The sequence below is a fragment of the Haemorhous mexicanus genome, chromosome 5 (genome assembly GCF_027477595.1).
Source record: "Haemorhous mexicanus isolate bHaeMex1 chromosome 5, bHaeMex1.pri, whole genome shotgun sequence".
In the NCBI taxonomy this organism is placed as follows: domain Eukaryota; kingdom Metazoa; phylum Chordata; class Aves; order Passeriformes; family Fringillidae; genus Haemorhous; species Haemorhous mexicanus.
This window is the reverse complement of record NC_082345.1, coordinates 7214466-7228286: the sequence shown is the minus strand read 5'-3', so window position 1 is coordinate 7228286 and position 13821 is coordinate 7214466. Positions and strand designations below refer to the sequence as shown.

Below are 13821 nucleotides of genomic sequence, written 5' to 3'. Positions count from 1 at the left end.
AAGATGTACAACAGAAAATCTGGGCTCATGATTCCCTGAAACAAATAGCTTGAACCAGAAGCAGAGGAGCAAAGCAGGAGAGCATTGCCATTCTTCATCAGAGACAAGGTGAGTGTGTGATGGATCTCTTCAGAATGGAGGGGGAATGAAGATGCCCCTCTACCATTTTGTATGAAAAGAAAGAAGCAAAGTGAATAAAAGCTTTTCTTCTTCTGCAGAGAAGTGCTGGTTCACCTTTAGACTGGGCACACAGAGCAGGGGAATCAAATGTTCATCAAATACCCCAAAACACTGCTGGGGTACAATGAAGAGACACAGCTGAAGTGTGGCCCTAGATCTGTGCACAGTAAGACATTCTTGGTCCTTCTACTCAGCTGTTCTTACAGGCTCCCTTAAAGACTAAGACAGCCTGAATTTCCTACTAAAAGCATAACACTTGGAGCCAGGACACTCTCTCCTAACACCCACAGCAGCAGGGGCCAGGAGGAATTCTCCAATGCATTTGTGGTAGGATGCAAGGCTGTGTTCCTCACCAGCTGTCCCTTTCCTGTCCTGCTCAGTCCCTCAAAGAGGATTTGTGACTTTGGGCTCCTCTCCTGCAAGTGTGAGGAGCTTTATGGGCTGACAGACAATCACTCACCCTTCACATACAGCTAAAAATACTACATCCTCTCCAAACATGTTTAAAGGGTTTGAACCTTTACTTTCAGATGGATTCTCAGCTGAGGGTGATTATTTCAGGACAGCTGAAATCACTGAAGAAACCCAGTTAACAGAGTAACTAAAAGCAGCAGCACCCTAAAGGAAATGCCTGGTATGTTAGTGTGTTTTGTGGTTGGTTTGAAAACAGCCAGCATTTTACTGGAAATTATTTAGGTCTGGAGAACACTCATTTATAGGGAATGTGACTCTGGTAGCACCAGCAATGGCCATCACACAACTAGGGGGATTTTTCAGATACAGCCAAACCTCATTTTATGAGATATCTGTGTGCTGTTTATAAAACAAGTTCTTATAACCTTCCATGGCAATAGCTGGTGAGGAGGACAGGCCTGAAGGAGGCAAAGCTATGGTGCAACATCCATTATGTCCTTAGTGGGGAAAGCACATTCTGCTTTACTGCAGAGTTTATATTATGCCTTGGGTCTAAAGAAAAATCTTCCTAAAAGTAGGCAGCTGGCTACTAAAAATTAGAAAAGACACCTCCATCTATTGCAGGAATATGGCATCTTAGATACATATCTATGTATATATATCTGTATCTCAAAATATCAGAAGAGATAATGATATAGAAGGCCTCAGGAGCTTATCTTGCCTTACTCACTACTTTCAGGGAGACCTGATAAAATTTAATCACTTGTGGGCAGAGCTCTTTGCAGTTGTTTAAAATCAGTACCAAGGGAGGCTGATTCCCAAACTTGTCCAGGCAATCTGCTCTGGTGCTCCAAGATCTCTTACATCCAGCAACAGAAATTTTTTTTGATAATTACCTCACTGTTCACTGCAAAAGCTCATTTCAATTCATTCTTTTGTTATTCCCTCTTAAACACCCAACCTTTTGTGTACCTGAAGACTGCTCCTCCCTGAGGATACCTTTCCTGGGAACAAATTAATACCTGTTTTTTCATCTTTCTGGATAGGTTATTTTTTGGGCTTCCATGAAGAGGCTGAAGATCAAAAGACAGTAAGACTGAAAGAATAAAGAGTGTTCTGAAAATTTCTAGAAGATATGAAAGTGTTGAGAGAAACTTGGAGTCCACTGAATCAGCATTGCGTAAACAGCTTAGAATGTCTAATTTCTGTCCCAGACTTTACATACTCACAAGAACGTGCAAAAAGATGGTGCATACACAGCTCTGAGGGACACAGGTGGACTAAGGAAACCAGAGTCACCAAGATGACATGGAAGGATATACAAAAAAAAGACTCATAATTGGAAGAACTGCAACTGCTCTGCCTGAAAAAGTCATGCTAAACTTTGCCCTTCACTTTTCCCCCTGTGAGAAAATCATGCAAATAATGAAATAACCTCACAGGAAAAGTGCCAAATCAGGCATTCTCATTTAAGAGCAAATTTTAATCTTCTTTTGATTTCTCATTTCAAATAATGAAAAATTGTGTGATTAGAAATTTTTATTAAAATTAACCTATTGCTAGTCCTGTTCATTTGTCTAAAGGCCATGACCCCAAATATACTGCAGTAAAATGACAGTCTTTAGGTAGACCTTAAACAGTTTTGATCTGAGTCCAAGTATATGTATACATCCAAAATAAAGCTACTTAAATAAGGATATGAGAATGTGACAGAGCAGCACATCTCAGAATATTGAATATATATGCTCAAGCATTTCTATTGCCATAAAATTATTTCTATTTCTATTGCTATTCCTGTAAATTGATTACAGGAAAAACATTTTCACACTGGGATTTCTGTATTTTCATCTGACTAGAAAATTAATAATAATAACTATGCTTTTATATACTGCTAAAGTAAAATGTATCTACTCTGTGGGCAGCATGTTTATTGCTGAATATAAAAAATGATGGACAATGATGAAAGATTCTGATATTCTAGTATTGCCATATTTAAAGAATAGTCAGGAAACACTGAGCAGATGGGATAAAATTTATAGCACAATGGGTCAAGGTTCAAGTGTGGAAGGAACCACAGACTTAACAGAGCAGGAGGAAAATACAGATCCTTTTTTTGCATATATATAGCAATGCTTCAGGGAAGGTTTCATTTTAGAGAAAACATTACCAGAACTCTTACATGAGACTTTCCTAATTTTGCAATGATCTATCCTGAGCCACAAATCAGTATCTATCTCTCCCAGATTCTCTTACTAAGCATTTATATAAGTACTCAGTACCTGAAATTCAGTCAGTGACAAGAGCAAAGCTGGAAGGAGGCAGCATTTCCAATGAGTGTAGTGCAAGTAGCATTTGCACATTATAACCTTCCAAAGCTTCCTAAATCCTTGAAAACACCCCAAAAAGCTGGAATATACCATACAAAGGATTTCTACATCTGTACACTTCAGCACTGATAAAAAAAGATCTTTTCTGGTACTGCTTTCTTTATTACTAAGATTAAAGTGTCAATGCAGATTTTGACTAGACTGAAAACCAAACAATTTACAGGGGAACATAGTGCACCCTTGTGCAGCATTGCTCATTAGTGGTGCAACCACAACCCAGAAAACAGTACTTCCTATAGACACTTCCTATACCTATGTACTCAGTACCCAAAACTTTCAGCTTTCTTTGAATGAAAATGTAACAGTAATTTGATTAACTGACAAGAGTATGATTGAAAATCCCTGAGAATCTTGAAATTTATTTTCTTCTTAAGATACAGCAGCACATACTTCAAATCCAAAAGGCAATTTCTCAAAACATTTAAGTCTGAAGTAGTTTATAATAGGTACAAATCAGAGACAAAGTACTCCTTAGTGCTGGGGGGAAATAGAAATGTTGCTTGCTTTAAAATGTGAACAGAAGAAACTTAATGAACTGCCTTAGCCTAAGATTTGTTGGTATACTGAGGAGAGTACAAGCATGGGAGATGCTTAAGACATGCTGCATGCTGCTGATCAGAGAAGATTTTCAACACAATTTGTTCTGGGCTGTCCTTTGTCTCACCAGAGGACGAGTAACCTTGCCAAGTGTGATAAACATGACTGTCACATTTTCCCCCTCAATGTACACTCTGTCACTGTAAATCACCCCATATATCATCTTAGTACGTCCTTGTCTACTCCATCTCCACTTACTTGACATTATTCTGAGCATTTCTAAGCTGATTTTTATTCAAAAATATCATGGCCAGTAATTCTAGCCATTTTTCTGGAACTCTTCACTGATCTGTACTGACTTTTTCTTCCCTTTTTAGGCTTTTTGCTTGTTGTGGCTTCTTCCTATGTTTTCTCTCTCGCTCCTGACAACTCCTTCATGGATTTCTTTGCAGACAATTTTTCTACTCTTTCTTATCCTGCAATCTTCTTAACCTTCTGCTTCCACTTCTACATCTTATCTTGGAGCAATGCTATCCAGCCTCCCAATTTAATTGTGTGATGACTTAACTATTAAAATCTCACTCCTGGCCTGTCTCCTTCCATCGAATCTACACCAAAACACGAGTGCCCAACATTTCCAGAGTGCTCAAAAACTCTTGCCTATTTTGGCTACAATTACCTGCTTACTTTGTTATTTCTTAACTTCAGTCATTTTCTTTGCTTCCTGTAACAGTCAACCATCACTTTCTGCTACGTTTTCACAAAAGCTTCCGTTCATTTATCTCTTTCCTACTAACCCACTCTGTGTTACCATTGAAATTCTTGTCTGTGCCCTGAAGTTGTTTTATTTGGATTTCAGCTCACTCTTTCTTGACCTTCTCTGTTTCAGCCCCTTTTATTCTCTACAGATACTTTACAAATCAAGTAAACCCAGATTCTCTGCTTACTGAATTCATTTTACCACCTACTTCTTTAGAAGTATCCATAACTCAAAAAGCCAAATTCAAAATCTTTCATGGTCCCAGTTAACTCTTTCAGTCAAGTCCCAGAGGACTAAAGCCCATCCTTCATTTCAGAAAACAGGAATAGAAGTATTGTAGAACAAGTTGGTCTTAACACAACTATTTATTGAAAACACATGTAAAGTTGATATGAAACTTGCAGAATGGGCTAAAGTAGGATGACAAATAACTAACTTTTGAAAATGCATTGACCTACTCTCAGATAATGCCTGAAACCTAACAGAACAATATAAATATACTGCAGTAACTTGATAAGCTGGTTTATGGGGGTTTCTCTTGGATTTCACTAACACGTCTGCTTTCAATTACACGGATGAAAAACAAAGAGCTTTAACATCTTGCTCTTCTCCTGATTGCAATAAAATGTCACTTCTGAAAATGGCCTCTTAAAACAAAACTCAACTAAAAACTCAACTAAAAACTAATTTAGAGGTAGCACTCATGTTTTAAAACTGGTAGTGTGTGATTTTTTTGGGGCAGACTTTATCTATTGTAACATACAAAAAAGCAGATTCAGCCTTTTATGTGTCCTACCTCCACCCATATACTTCTTATAAATGTACTGTTATAAAAGCACATGTAAAAATCATAATCTTAAAATAAAACTCATTCCACAAAGTCAGTGGAACATTTTTTTTATTACAACAGTAAGCTTCCCCTGAATAGACATGCTTCCAGATGTTTAGTGAGTTAAAACTGTGCCTGTAGTACCAGGATGTGCCAAAGAGAGAGCTGCAGGATGAACTATTAATACACTGACTGGCCATGGTGATGGAATTAATCTTCTTCATTTTGTGGTAGTTGATAGGTGTTAAATAATGCAATGTTTACAGCAAAACAAAGTTGCATCATCGAATTTTTTAAGGTTTTAAGATCCTTACTCTTGCAAAGAAGGATGTACACACCCTACATTAATGTGCACTGGGCAGCTCCCCTGAAGGCAGTCCCTTCAGTTTCTTCAGAGTGAAGACTTTAAGAGCTACTGTTGATTTGATGATTCATTAGTAAAGAAAAGCAATTAAGAAAACTGACAGAAACAAATTCAGAAGAAAAGTGTATTTCATAAATAAGCTATCCTAACTACTTGGCAATTTTATCACTACAGCATGCAGGAACTCCTCTTTGCTCCAAGGCCCCTCATTCCAGACCTGCAGGGGGCACAGGCTCTGCCCCAAAGACTTCAACCACATGACTTCACCATGTAACTATGTCATTTACCTCTAAAACACAGATTATTATTCAATATTCATTAATTATTTCACCCAAGCCAAGTCTACTCTTTAAATGCTGATCTCCTAAGCAAGGATTCTCACCTGCTTTCAGACATTTAAATCTAATTTTATCCAGAGTACTGTTAAGTTTTAGGAAATAGAAATTCTCAGTCAAATTAGAGTATGGATTCTCATTTGGAAATCAAACCCTGATATATACTTTACTGCTAATTTTTGTGTTTAAAAAAACTTTTTAAAAACTGAGCTTATAAATCTAATGACTTCCCAGTTTTCTAAAAAGTTATCCAGTAACTCAAGTTAAATGTACAGAGGTTACAAAGTGAAATTACTCATGTTCTACAATAATGTTGAATGCTTAAAATTACTATGTCTGTTCAATGGGACACATCAAAGCCACAGTTTTGCTGATGTACTCTGTTGTCTAAGGCAAAGTAGGAGCTATTTTGATTCTGGAGGTGAATGTTGGTCTTCTGACCATCTTATCCTGTCCCTCTTTAAAATGAGAGCTACAATTCTTTATCAAAGCAGGTATTTTGACAGATATCTGTGACAAGTCCTCTGCTATATGAAAATCCAAGACTCAAGACACTGTGACAATAGCAAATTATTTACTTCACTGGCTTTTGTCTGCCTAGGCCAATGACCATGTGTTTCCAACTACTTGCCCAGAGCATAATGAAACCTCAAGGGATCCTTTTGGGTTACTCTAATGGAAAAGTCACTTACCTGTTAGCTGTGATAAATTCATTATCACCATAGAACAAATACTTCCTTTGTCACCTCCTACAAATTAAGATTTGCATGAGATTTCTACAATGAATCAGTAAGCTCACATCCTCTCTTCGGACAGTACTAAGAGATCAGGAAAAGAGTGTGCAGTGTGGAAAAGGAGTCATGGCTCGGATCCAGATCCCTGCTTTCAACAGCAACCACATCACACGGTATCACTCGTACACGCTCCACGTTTTGTCTCCAGAAAGCCTGCATCCTTTGCTCCGCTATTCCTCCCTCTCCTCTGAGATCCCACTGAGCTGCTGGGGCAGTTTCCCGTGCTCTCGGCTGTAGCTGTGTCCGGCAGGTCAGAGCTGGCGCCTCTGCTGCCGCCGCTTTCGGACCCGTCACTCCCGCTTGGGACGAGGGGCACAGCGCGGCGGCTGCCCCGACATGTCGCGATTCCTGCGATATCCACCGAGCTGCGCTTGATCCCGGGTGGGGTGGGGGCGTCCGTCGGGCGAACCCACTCACCCTTTCCCCGCGGCACAGCCCAGCCCGTCCGGCGGAGCCTCGCACCGAGCCCTCTCAAAACCTCCTCCCCGGGGGCAGCGGGACCGGCGGCGGCGGCAGCGGCGGGGCCGGTGCTCACCACGCCTTTCTGCTCACTTGGACGTGGCAGCGGCGCTTTAAAGCCTGCCCGGGACGTCCAGGGATACGGGGGAGAAGGGGGCCCCATCGCCCGGCGAGCCCCGCAGCTCGTAGCGGGTCCCGCCGCCTGCTCGGGGGCTGGAGCCGCTCCCTCCCTCTCTCCCTGCCGCTCTTACCTTGTCCCCGGAGCGGAGGCAGCAGCGCCAGGAGCAGGAGCAGCCGCAGCGGCCGGGCCCCGCCGAGGGTGTCCATCGGCGGGGAGCGCTCCTCAGAGCGGGTCTCGGCTCTCCTGCGGCGTCCGGGGGCTCTCCTCGCTTGCTGCTGCTGCTGCTGCTGCTGTCCCAGCCGCTTAAGACCGGTTGGAAAAGAGCTTGCAGGAACCCCCCACTCGGTGGGCTTTACAAAGATTTAATTCAGTGCCTGCCCGCTTAATTTTACAGCCTGCAAGTGCTCGGCAGAAGAGAGCCGTGGCCGCAGCTCGGAGGCACGAAGCCCGGTGCTGCTGATAGCCCGCCGCCCCCACACGCTCTGAAAGTGACTCCCTGGAGCTCGGCAAGCGGCAGATCCGCAGCGCGAACCTCGGGCCGCCGTGCCTGATTCTGTGAAAGAGAAGTGCAGCGGCTTCTCTCGTTTCCAAGTCGAGGAAAGGCACAAACAAAGGCAAGGCAAAGCAAAATAAAACAAAAGAAACCACCTAGCAGAGGTTTAACCTCTAAAGGGGAAATTTCAACCCCCCTCTTCTAGGTCTTTCCGTGGATTTTACCCCAATAGAGCTTTTGTCATCAGATATGGTTTTTAAAAGGAGAGAGATTCTAGAATCTTTCAATGAAATTCAGTGGGGAAAATAAAAATCCCTTATTCCCTCCCCCTACTCTTAAGAAGTCAGGATGAGAATTTCAACCCAAATGAGGCAGCTCTGCTTTCTCTCCCCTCCCTTCTTTTTCATCTTCTTTTTTTTTTTTTTCTTTTTTTTAACCTTCTTATCTTATTTAAACAGGAACACAAACACTGATAGTGGCCAAAGGACGCAGTTGGCAATTCTGTTGCTGAGATCTTTCAGATAGAGGAATATTTGCGGGCAAATGGAGATAGAAACACACAGAGAGTTCAACACCTCTGTATACTTTGCCCTCGACTTTACACAAACAAAGAGTTGGAAGTCATTGTGTGTCTGCTTGCAGGTTGTGCCACGTGGGCTCTGATTGGGCTATTCCTCTTGTAACTACTCAATAATGCAACTTTTGAGTATCTTTCCTCAAAATGTCCAAATGGAAGAAGTGTTTAAGGCAGTAAGCATTGAATGTGTGTTTTCTTCCTCACCAAGTTATTTGTACTTTTCTAACACAAGAACATAAATACCACCATAAGGCCAAGAGTCCAACTATCTCAACAGCCTGTCTTCAGCCACAGTTGTAAAGTAGTGCAAGAGCATGAATAAGAAAAACACACGTGGTAATTGTCACAATTACTCTCCCAGCCTTCAGTTCCTTTGAGTTTGGAGCATTTCCTCAGTGAAATGTGGTCTATGTGTGCTTAGTAGCCCTCAGTGAATTCCTACTCCAGGTATTTATCATGTCTCCCCATGAGTTCTTGTAAAACTTTATCATCCAAAATACCCTCTGGCAACTGGTTTCATGGACTTACCAGTGACTGTGTGAAGGGCCATTTCCTTTTGTTCCTTCTGAGCCTGGTTCCAACACCCTTCTGGTGCTGCCTCCCACACATGCTGCAGAAAGAGTTATCCAAGAACTGACCTCCATCCACACTCAAAATGTCCACATTGTCTTGCTTTAACTGCTGGGGGTTTTTGTTTGGTTTGTTGTTTGGGGTTTCTTTGGGGTTTTGTTTTGGTTTGGTTTTTTGTGGGGGTTTTTTGGGGTTCTTTTTGTTGTTGTTTTGGGGTGGTGTTTTTGTTTGTTGGTTTGGTTTTTTTGGGGGGGGGTTTGTGTGGTTTTTTGTTGTTGTTGTTGGTTTTGGTGGGGTTTTTTGGGTTGGTTTTCTCCTCTATTTTATTGGGAAGGGGCAGCTGGAAAAGGGGAAGAAGGATGGATGGCTGATTTTATTGGGGGGGGATTTTAATTGGGGGATTTTCTACATAAGCATGTCTATTTGTCTCTCTTCTTTAAATGCCCTGACTCAGTTTAAAAGGATTTTACATCAGTTACAGTGGGACCTTGCCAGTGTTTCATTCCAACCTCCAAGCTACCATTTTTCATATATCAGACAGCTGGGAGAGACACCTCACAAAGATTACACCTTGTCTAACATTTGTGCCAGTTTACTGAACCAGAGGAATCCCCTCTGTAATAATTCTGGGTTCAGTTCAATATTGCCTTTTTTCACTCTACATTAAAACCTCCCTTAATTGATTAAAGGTGGATAGAAAGAACTTCACCCAGCATGCCTAAAACAGTGTAAAATCATACATAATAGCCTGTCCGCACATGGAGTTGCCCTGATTAACACCATGTGTGGACATTTTTACTCCAGAGTAAGAATTCCTTGTTCCTGTTTAGTTCACCACCACAAACTATACCAGAAATGAGGCAAATTTAAATAAAAGTTTAAGAAGTATTTCTAGAAAACATCAAGGTTGTGGTCATCTGCAGATCTGACAATAGGTTTTTCCTTGGTTTGGGGTGGGGGTTTTTTGCTTAATACACATTTCTACTATAAATTGGCACTCTCACCTACAGTCAGAGTGAGAGGCCTCGAGTACATGTGATTCCAATTACTGACCCCAAGCTTTGTAATGAGCTGAGCCATGCACTGCAGGCTCAATCCAGAGGTCCTGGGAGTCAGTGGAAATCAAGGGCTTATGAGAGGGAACATTTTGCATAACCACATTTTTTTTCCTTATATCTGTTTGTAAAAGCTGTGTAATCTTTTGTGTAGCTCTAAAACAAACAAATTCTTTAATGAGGATTTTGTTTCTACTTCAGAAGAATAAAAATCATTTGCAGAAGCTCAGATTAACGAGTAATGACAGTGTAACAAATCACTGCACAAGTCATTTCCAAGGGTCCTGTTGAGAGTGGATACACGCAAGTAGATGGACAAAGAATTTAGAATTATTTTTATCAAATCCAGCCATCTATGGCAGCAGGTCCACAGCTCTCATTTGGCTCCTTAGGAATTCTTGAGATGGCCTGATAAAGTGTCTATAAGGGCATCAACCTCTGTCTAATGAACAAAGCTGACACGAAGTCCCAGCTGTTGTGCCTTCCAGCTCATCTCTTTTACTGCAGCTCCCAAAGCCTGATTTTTTACCACTCCACCTATCTTTCCCAGAAGTTGAGTGAAAGAGTGCAATTTCATTTCCCTCTGTCTTTCCTGTTTTCAGGAAGAATGTTGCAAGGAAGCTAACAGAACTCACCTAGACATTAAATCTAACTGTGGGTTTGTGACTGTAGAGGGAAACTCCTTGATCCCTCTGGCAAAAAATGAAGCTACATATTGGCTCTTCTTATGTGCTGCATTAAAGGTGCATGAAAAGGCCTCTTTTCCTTCTTAATAGGAAGAATACATCCCTGATTGGTACAGACACACAAGGATTAAGAGGATTCATGTGGATCTTACCATCTCTCACTGTAAATATAAGATCTCAAACTCTACAGTAGGTAAATCCATGGCTATTGGAGAACAAATGACCACTCAGTTTAGCTCCAAACACAAGTATGAGCATGGTACAACTGACATTCAGCTTTTTTCCTGCCTGGAACAGGAAAAGAAAAAACAGTTTTCAGAGATGGATCCACAGCAATCCTTGGCTATTTTTTGAAATGGCTACTGTCATTATAAACAACAATTGCTTGCTTATTTTGAGTCAAAATCAATGTAGTTTAGTTTTTAATAGCTCTCTGGGCTTGTATTCATCTTGAAGTTGTCACTTTGTGCATCACCACTGATCACCAAAGCCCCTTGGGTAGTATCACTTGGGGACACTTTATATGCACTTTCCATATCCTTGTCTGGGATTAATTTGGAATAAATCAGGATGCAGGCACATCCACATCCTCAAATCCCAAACTACAAAACATCCATACCAAATGGCTCCCAGCCTAGGTAAACAAAAGGGAATGGGAGGGCTGTGAGCCTCTGTGAGCCTACAAGTCCAAAACTGCCCCTCCAAGAAGGCCCACCCAGACACCACCACCAGGCTTGTTATAGCATCTTGTAGCTAAAGGCAGAGCTGGAATTCCTTCTAGAATAATTCCTATGTCATTCATAACAACCCTAAATTTAGACTGTTTTCTATATTAATTGTATTACATAAATAGAAATACATAAGTAAGTCATATTATATATTTATATATGAATATGTATAATTACATGGATGCCAGTAGTCCAAGCTACTGTGCCATTTGCATGTGCAAGAAATACAGATTCTTGTATCCAAACAAGGGAATCTACCTGGGCTCTATGTTTCAAATGCCTAAAGACTGTCAGAAGAGGCTTGGCTTATCTTCAAGAGCTTCCCTTGTCACAGACAAAACCTCTTTTCACACTTTGCATGGATCAGTCAAATATTCCAGGCTGGGACTCATAACCCTGAGTCCTCTTCCAACAACATTCCTTCTAAGCACGTTGAGGTTTTGCTCATTTTGGAGCTTGTATCCATTTTTTACAGGTTGCCTACATTTTCTTTTCTCTCCTGTCTGATTTAGGGAAATAGATATAGCTCTCTTGGACACTCAGAACACACACTGGTTGTCCATTAATATGTGTGGGGACTGCTTCTAAGACAAGAGGGGAGTTTATCTGGGCATAAAGGAATGCTTTGATGATCCATGTCATTTCCCTTGTGGCATTATTTGTAGAATTCAGGAATAACTCAATCTGACATTCATAGGGCATTTCCTGCCTCTCCTTCTAGAGATGCATCCTCCCTCCCAGCCTCTCAGATCTCACTTCCCATAAATTTCCTCTCCCCTTCTAAACTTTCTGATGTCCCCACACACTGAACTAGCTGGATGTGTGGATCTGCAAGGTGTTTTCTATGACCTGAGCCCTAGGAAGGCTGGAATCCTTTGGATAAGCTGGAGAATAGTGTGAGTCATGCACACACAGGTTGGAGAGGACAATAGCATCTGCTTTAGACTCTGCTTGGAGCCTCCACAAATCCAGCAACAGCAGGGATCAGTCACTGTTTTAGCTGCAGTCTAAATAAAATCTCATTATAAAGGGTGGGAAAAATCCATCAGTAAAGTAAATGGTTATTCTGGTAAAGGCCATTTCCCCTCCTGATAACCCTGGTAAATCTGAACTCCATCCCTTGTCAAACAAAAGTAATATCTGAGTATGTGACCCAATGATCTTTGGGCACCAGAAAATATACAAACGAATATAAGACATTTCAGTCTTGAATGAATAAAATCCCAGAGTCAGTTGTTCCTACCAGCTTCAAACCAGGAGCAGTTTTCTATGTTTCCTCATGGTCACTGAAGACTTGCATCATTCAGTGCTGTTTCTTCATTGTTTTATGAATTTGCTGTTTTATTACAAGTCTTTTTGCATAGTTCTAATAAACAAGAACCCATCCTACCCAACTGCAAGCAATTCCAGCTTGAAAATCTTTATCTTACCGGTAGAAGCTGTGATTTAAGACAGTATCATGTAAGCTGGCAGTCAGTGGAAAGAGTATGAACACTGATAAAACTCTGCAAAAAATTCATGTGTACTCATTTCCTTCTTCTCCCCCAGTTTCACAGACAGCCTGTTTCTTTTCCTCAGTCTCAATTTCCTTATCAGAGGTTCTCAAACTTTATTTACTCATGCGCCATATCTTTTAGACTTCACAGCCTTGGGCTGAATATCTTTGTCCCAGAAACCCAAGATCACTCTTGATGGCCTGATTCTACAAACACATGTTAATAATACTATTTACAGGGAGTGGGGCTTGCATTTACAAAATGCTGACACAATTCTGAGCAGGGGCTATGAGAGGGTGCCTTAATAAACATGAATTTAAAAGTTATTGTAGTGCAGCAAACTGTTTAGAATAAAAATATGATAAACTTACCATATTTACTGGCACAATTCCACAGAAACTGGTGTGTGTGAAATTTGTACACACTGGGTTTTAATTGGAAGAGTGAATGGATCAGAAGATCTATGTACAGCTGCAAAATATAAATATTGAATGAGCTTCATGTTCCATGCTGTGTGTGCCCTGTGGTTCTCATTTTCATTTGTATGTACTCCAGCATTAGCCACAGCCTATGGGGATGAGGAGGCTGCCTCAGAGTCTTTGGAGAGCTATGGTATACTCTAACTTTTGGATAACATTGAGCTTTTCTGTCTGTCAGGGACTACTCTGTCATTCCTTTCTTAGCTCCTGGCCCAGCTCTGGGAGCAAAGCAACAAAGTTTAGGTTCTGGTTAAAAGAACTTGAAACAACTAACCTTTTCTTTTCCAGACTACCCTTTCCTCACCCTCTTATTTCTTTTGACTTTGATCTCACAACTGTTCTTTCATATAGTCCTAGAGTTTGGGATTGGGTCATTGAGACATTCCTGCAAGGGGGAAGAACAGCCCCCAAGTGAGTGTATGAAAATAGGACGTGGCATACAGACAGACAGCAGCAACTGACACCAAAAGAAGGTAGAAAAAACATCCAGCTTGCTCACAAAAATGACCCCCCCACACCCTGAAAGTCCTAAATATTTAGGAATTAATTATCCAGGA

The 13821-nt window shown here is 41.2% G+C and overlaps 1 protein-coding gene across 3 annotated transcripts in view; it reads right to left on the bottom strand.

The window, feature by feature from the left end:
• Positions 1-8047, bottom strand: part of FBLN1 (fibulin 1) — a 79016-nt gene extending 70969 nt beyond the window's left edge. The window contains exon 1 of one of the 3 annotated variants that reach the window (XM_059845743.1): positions 7311-8047. In XM_059845743.1, coding sequence (XP_059701726.1) covers positions 7311-7386 — 76 coding nt within the window. In that variant the 5' untranslated portion in view covers positions 7387-8047. Of the gene's footprint in view, positions 1-6498; positions 6536-7310 lie in introns of those variants that run through there. The other 2 variants (XM_059845741.1, XM_059845742.1) reach the window with 2 other exon arrangements.
• Between the last annotated feature and the right edge of the window lie 5774 nt (positions 8048-13821).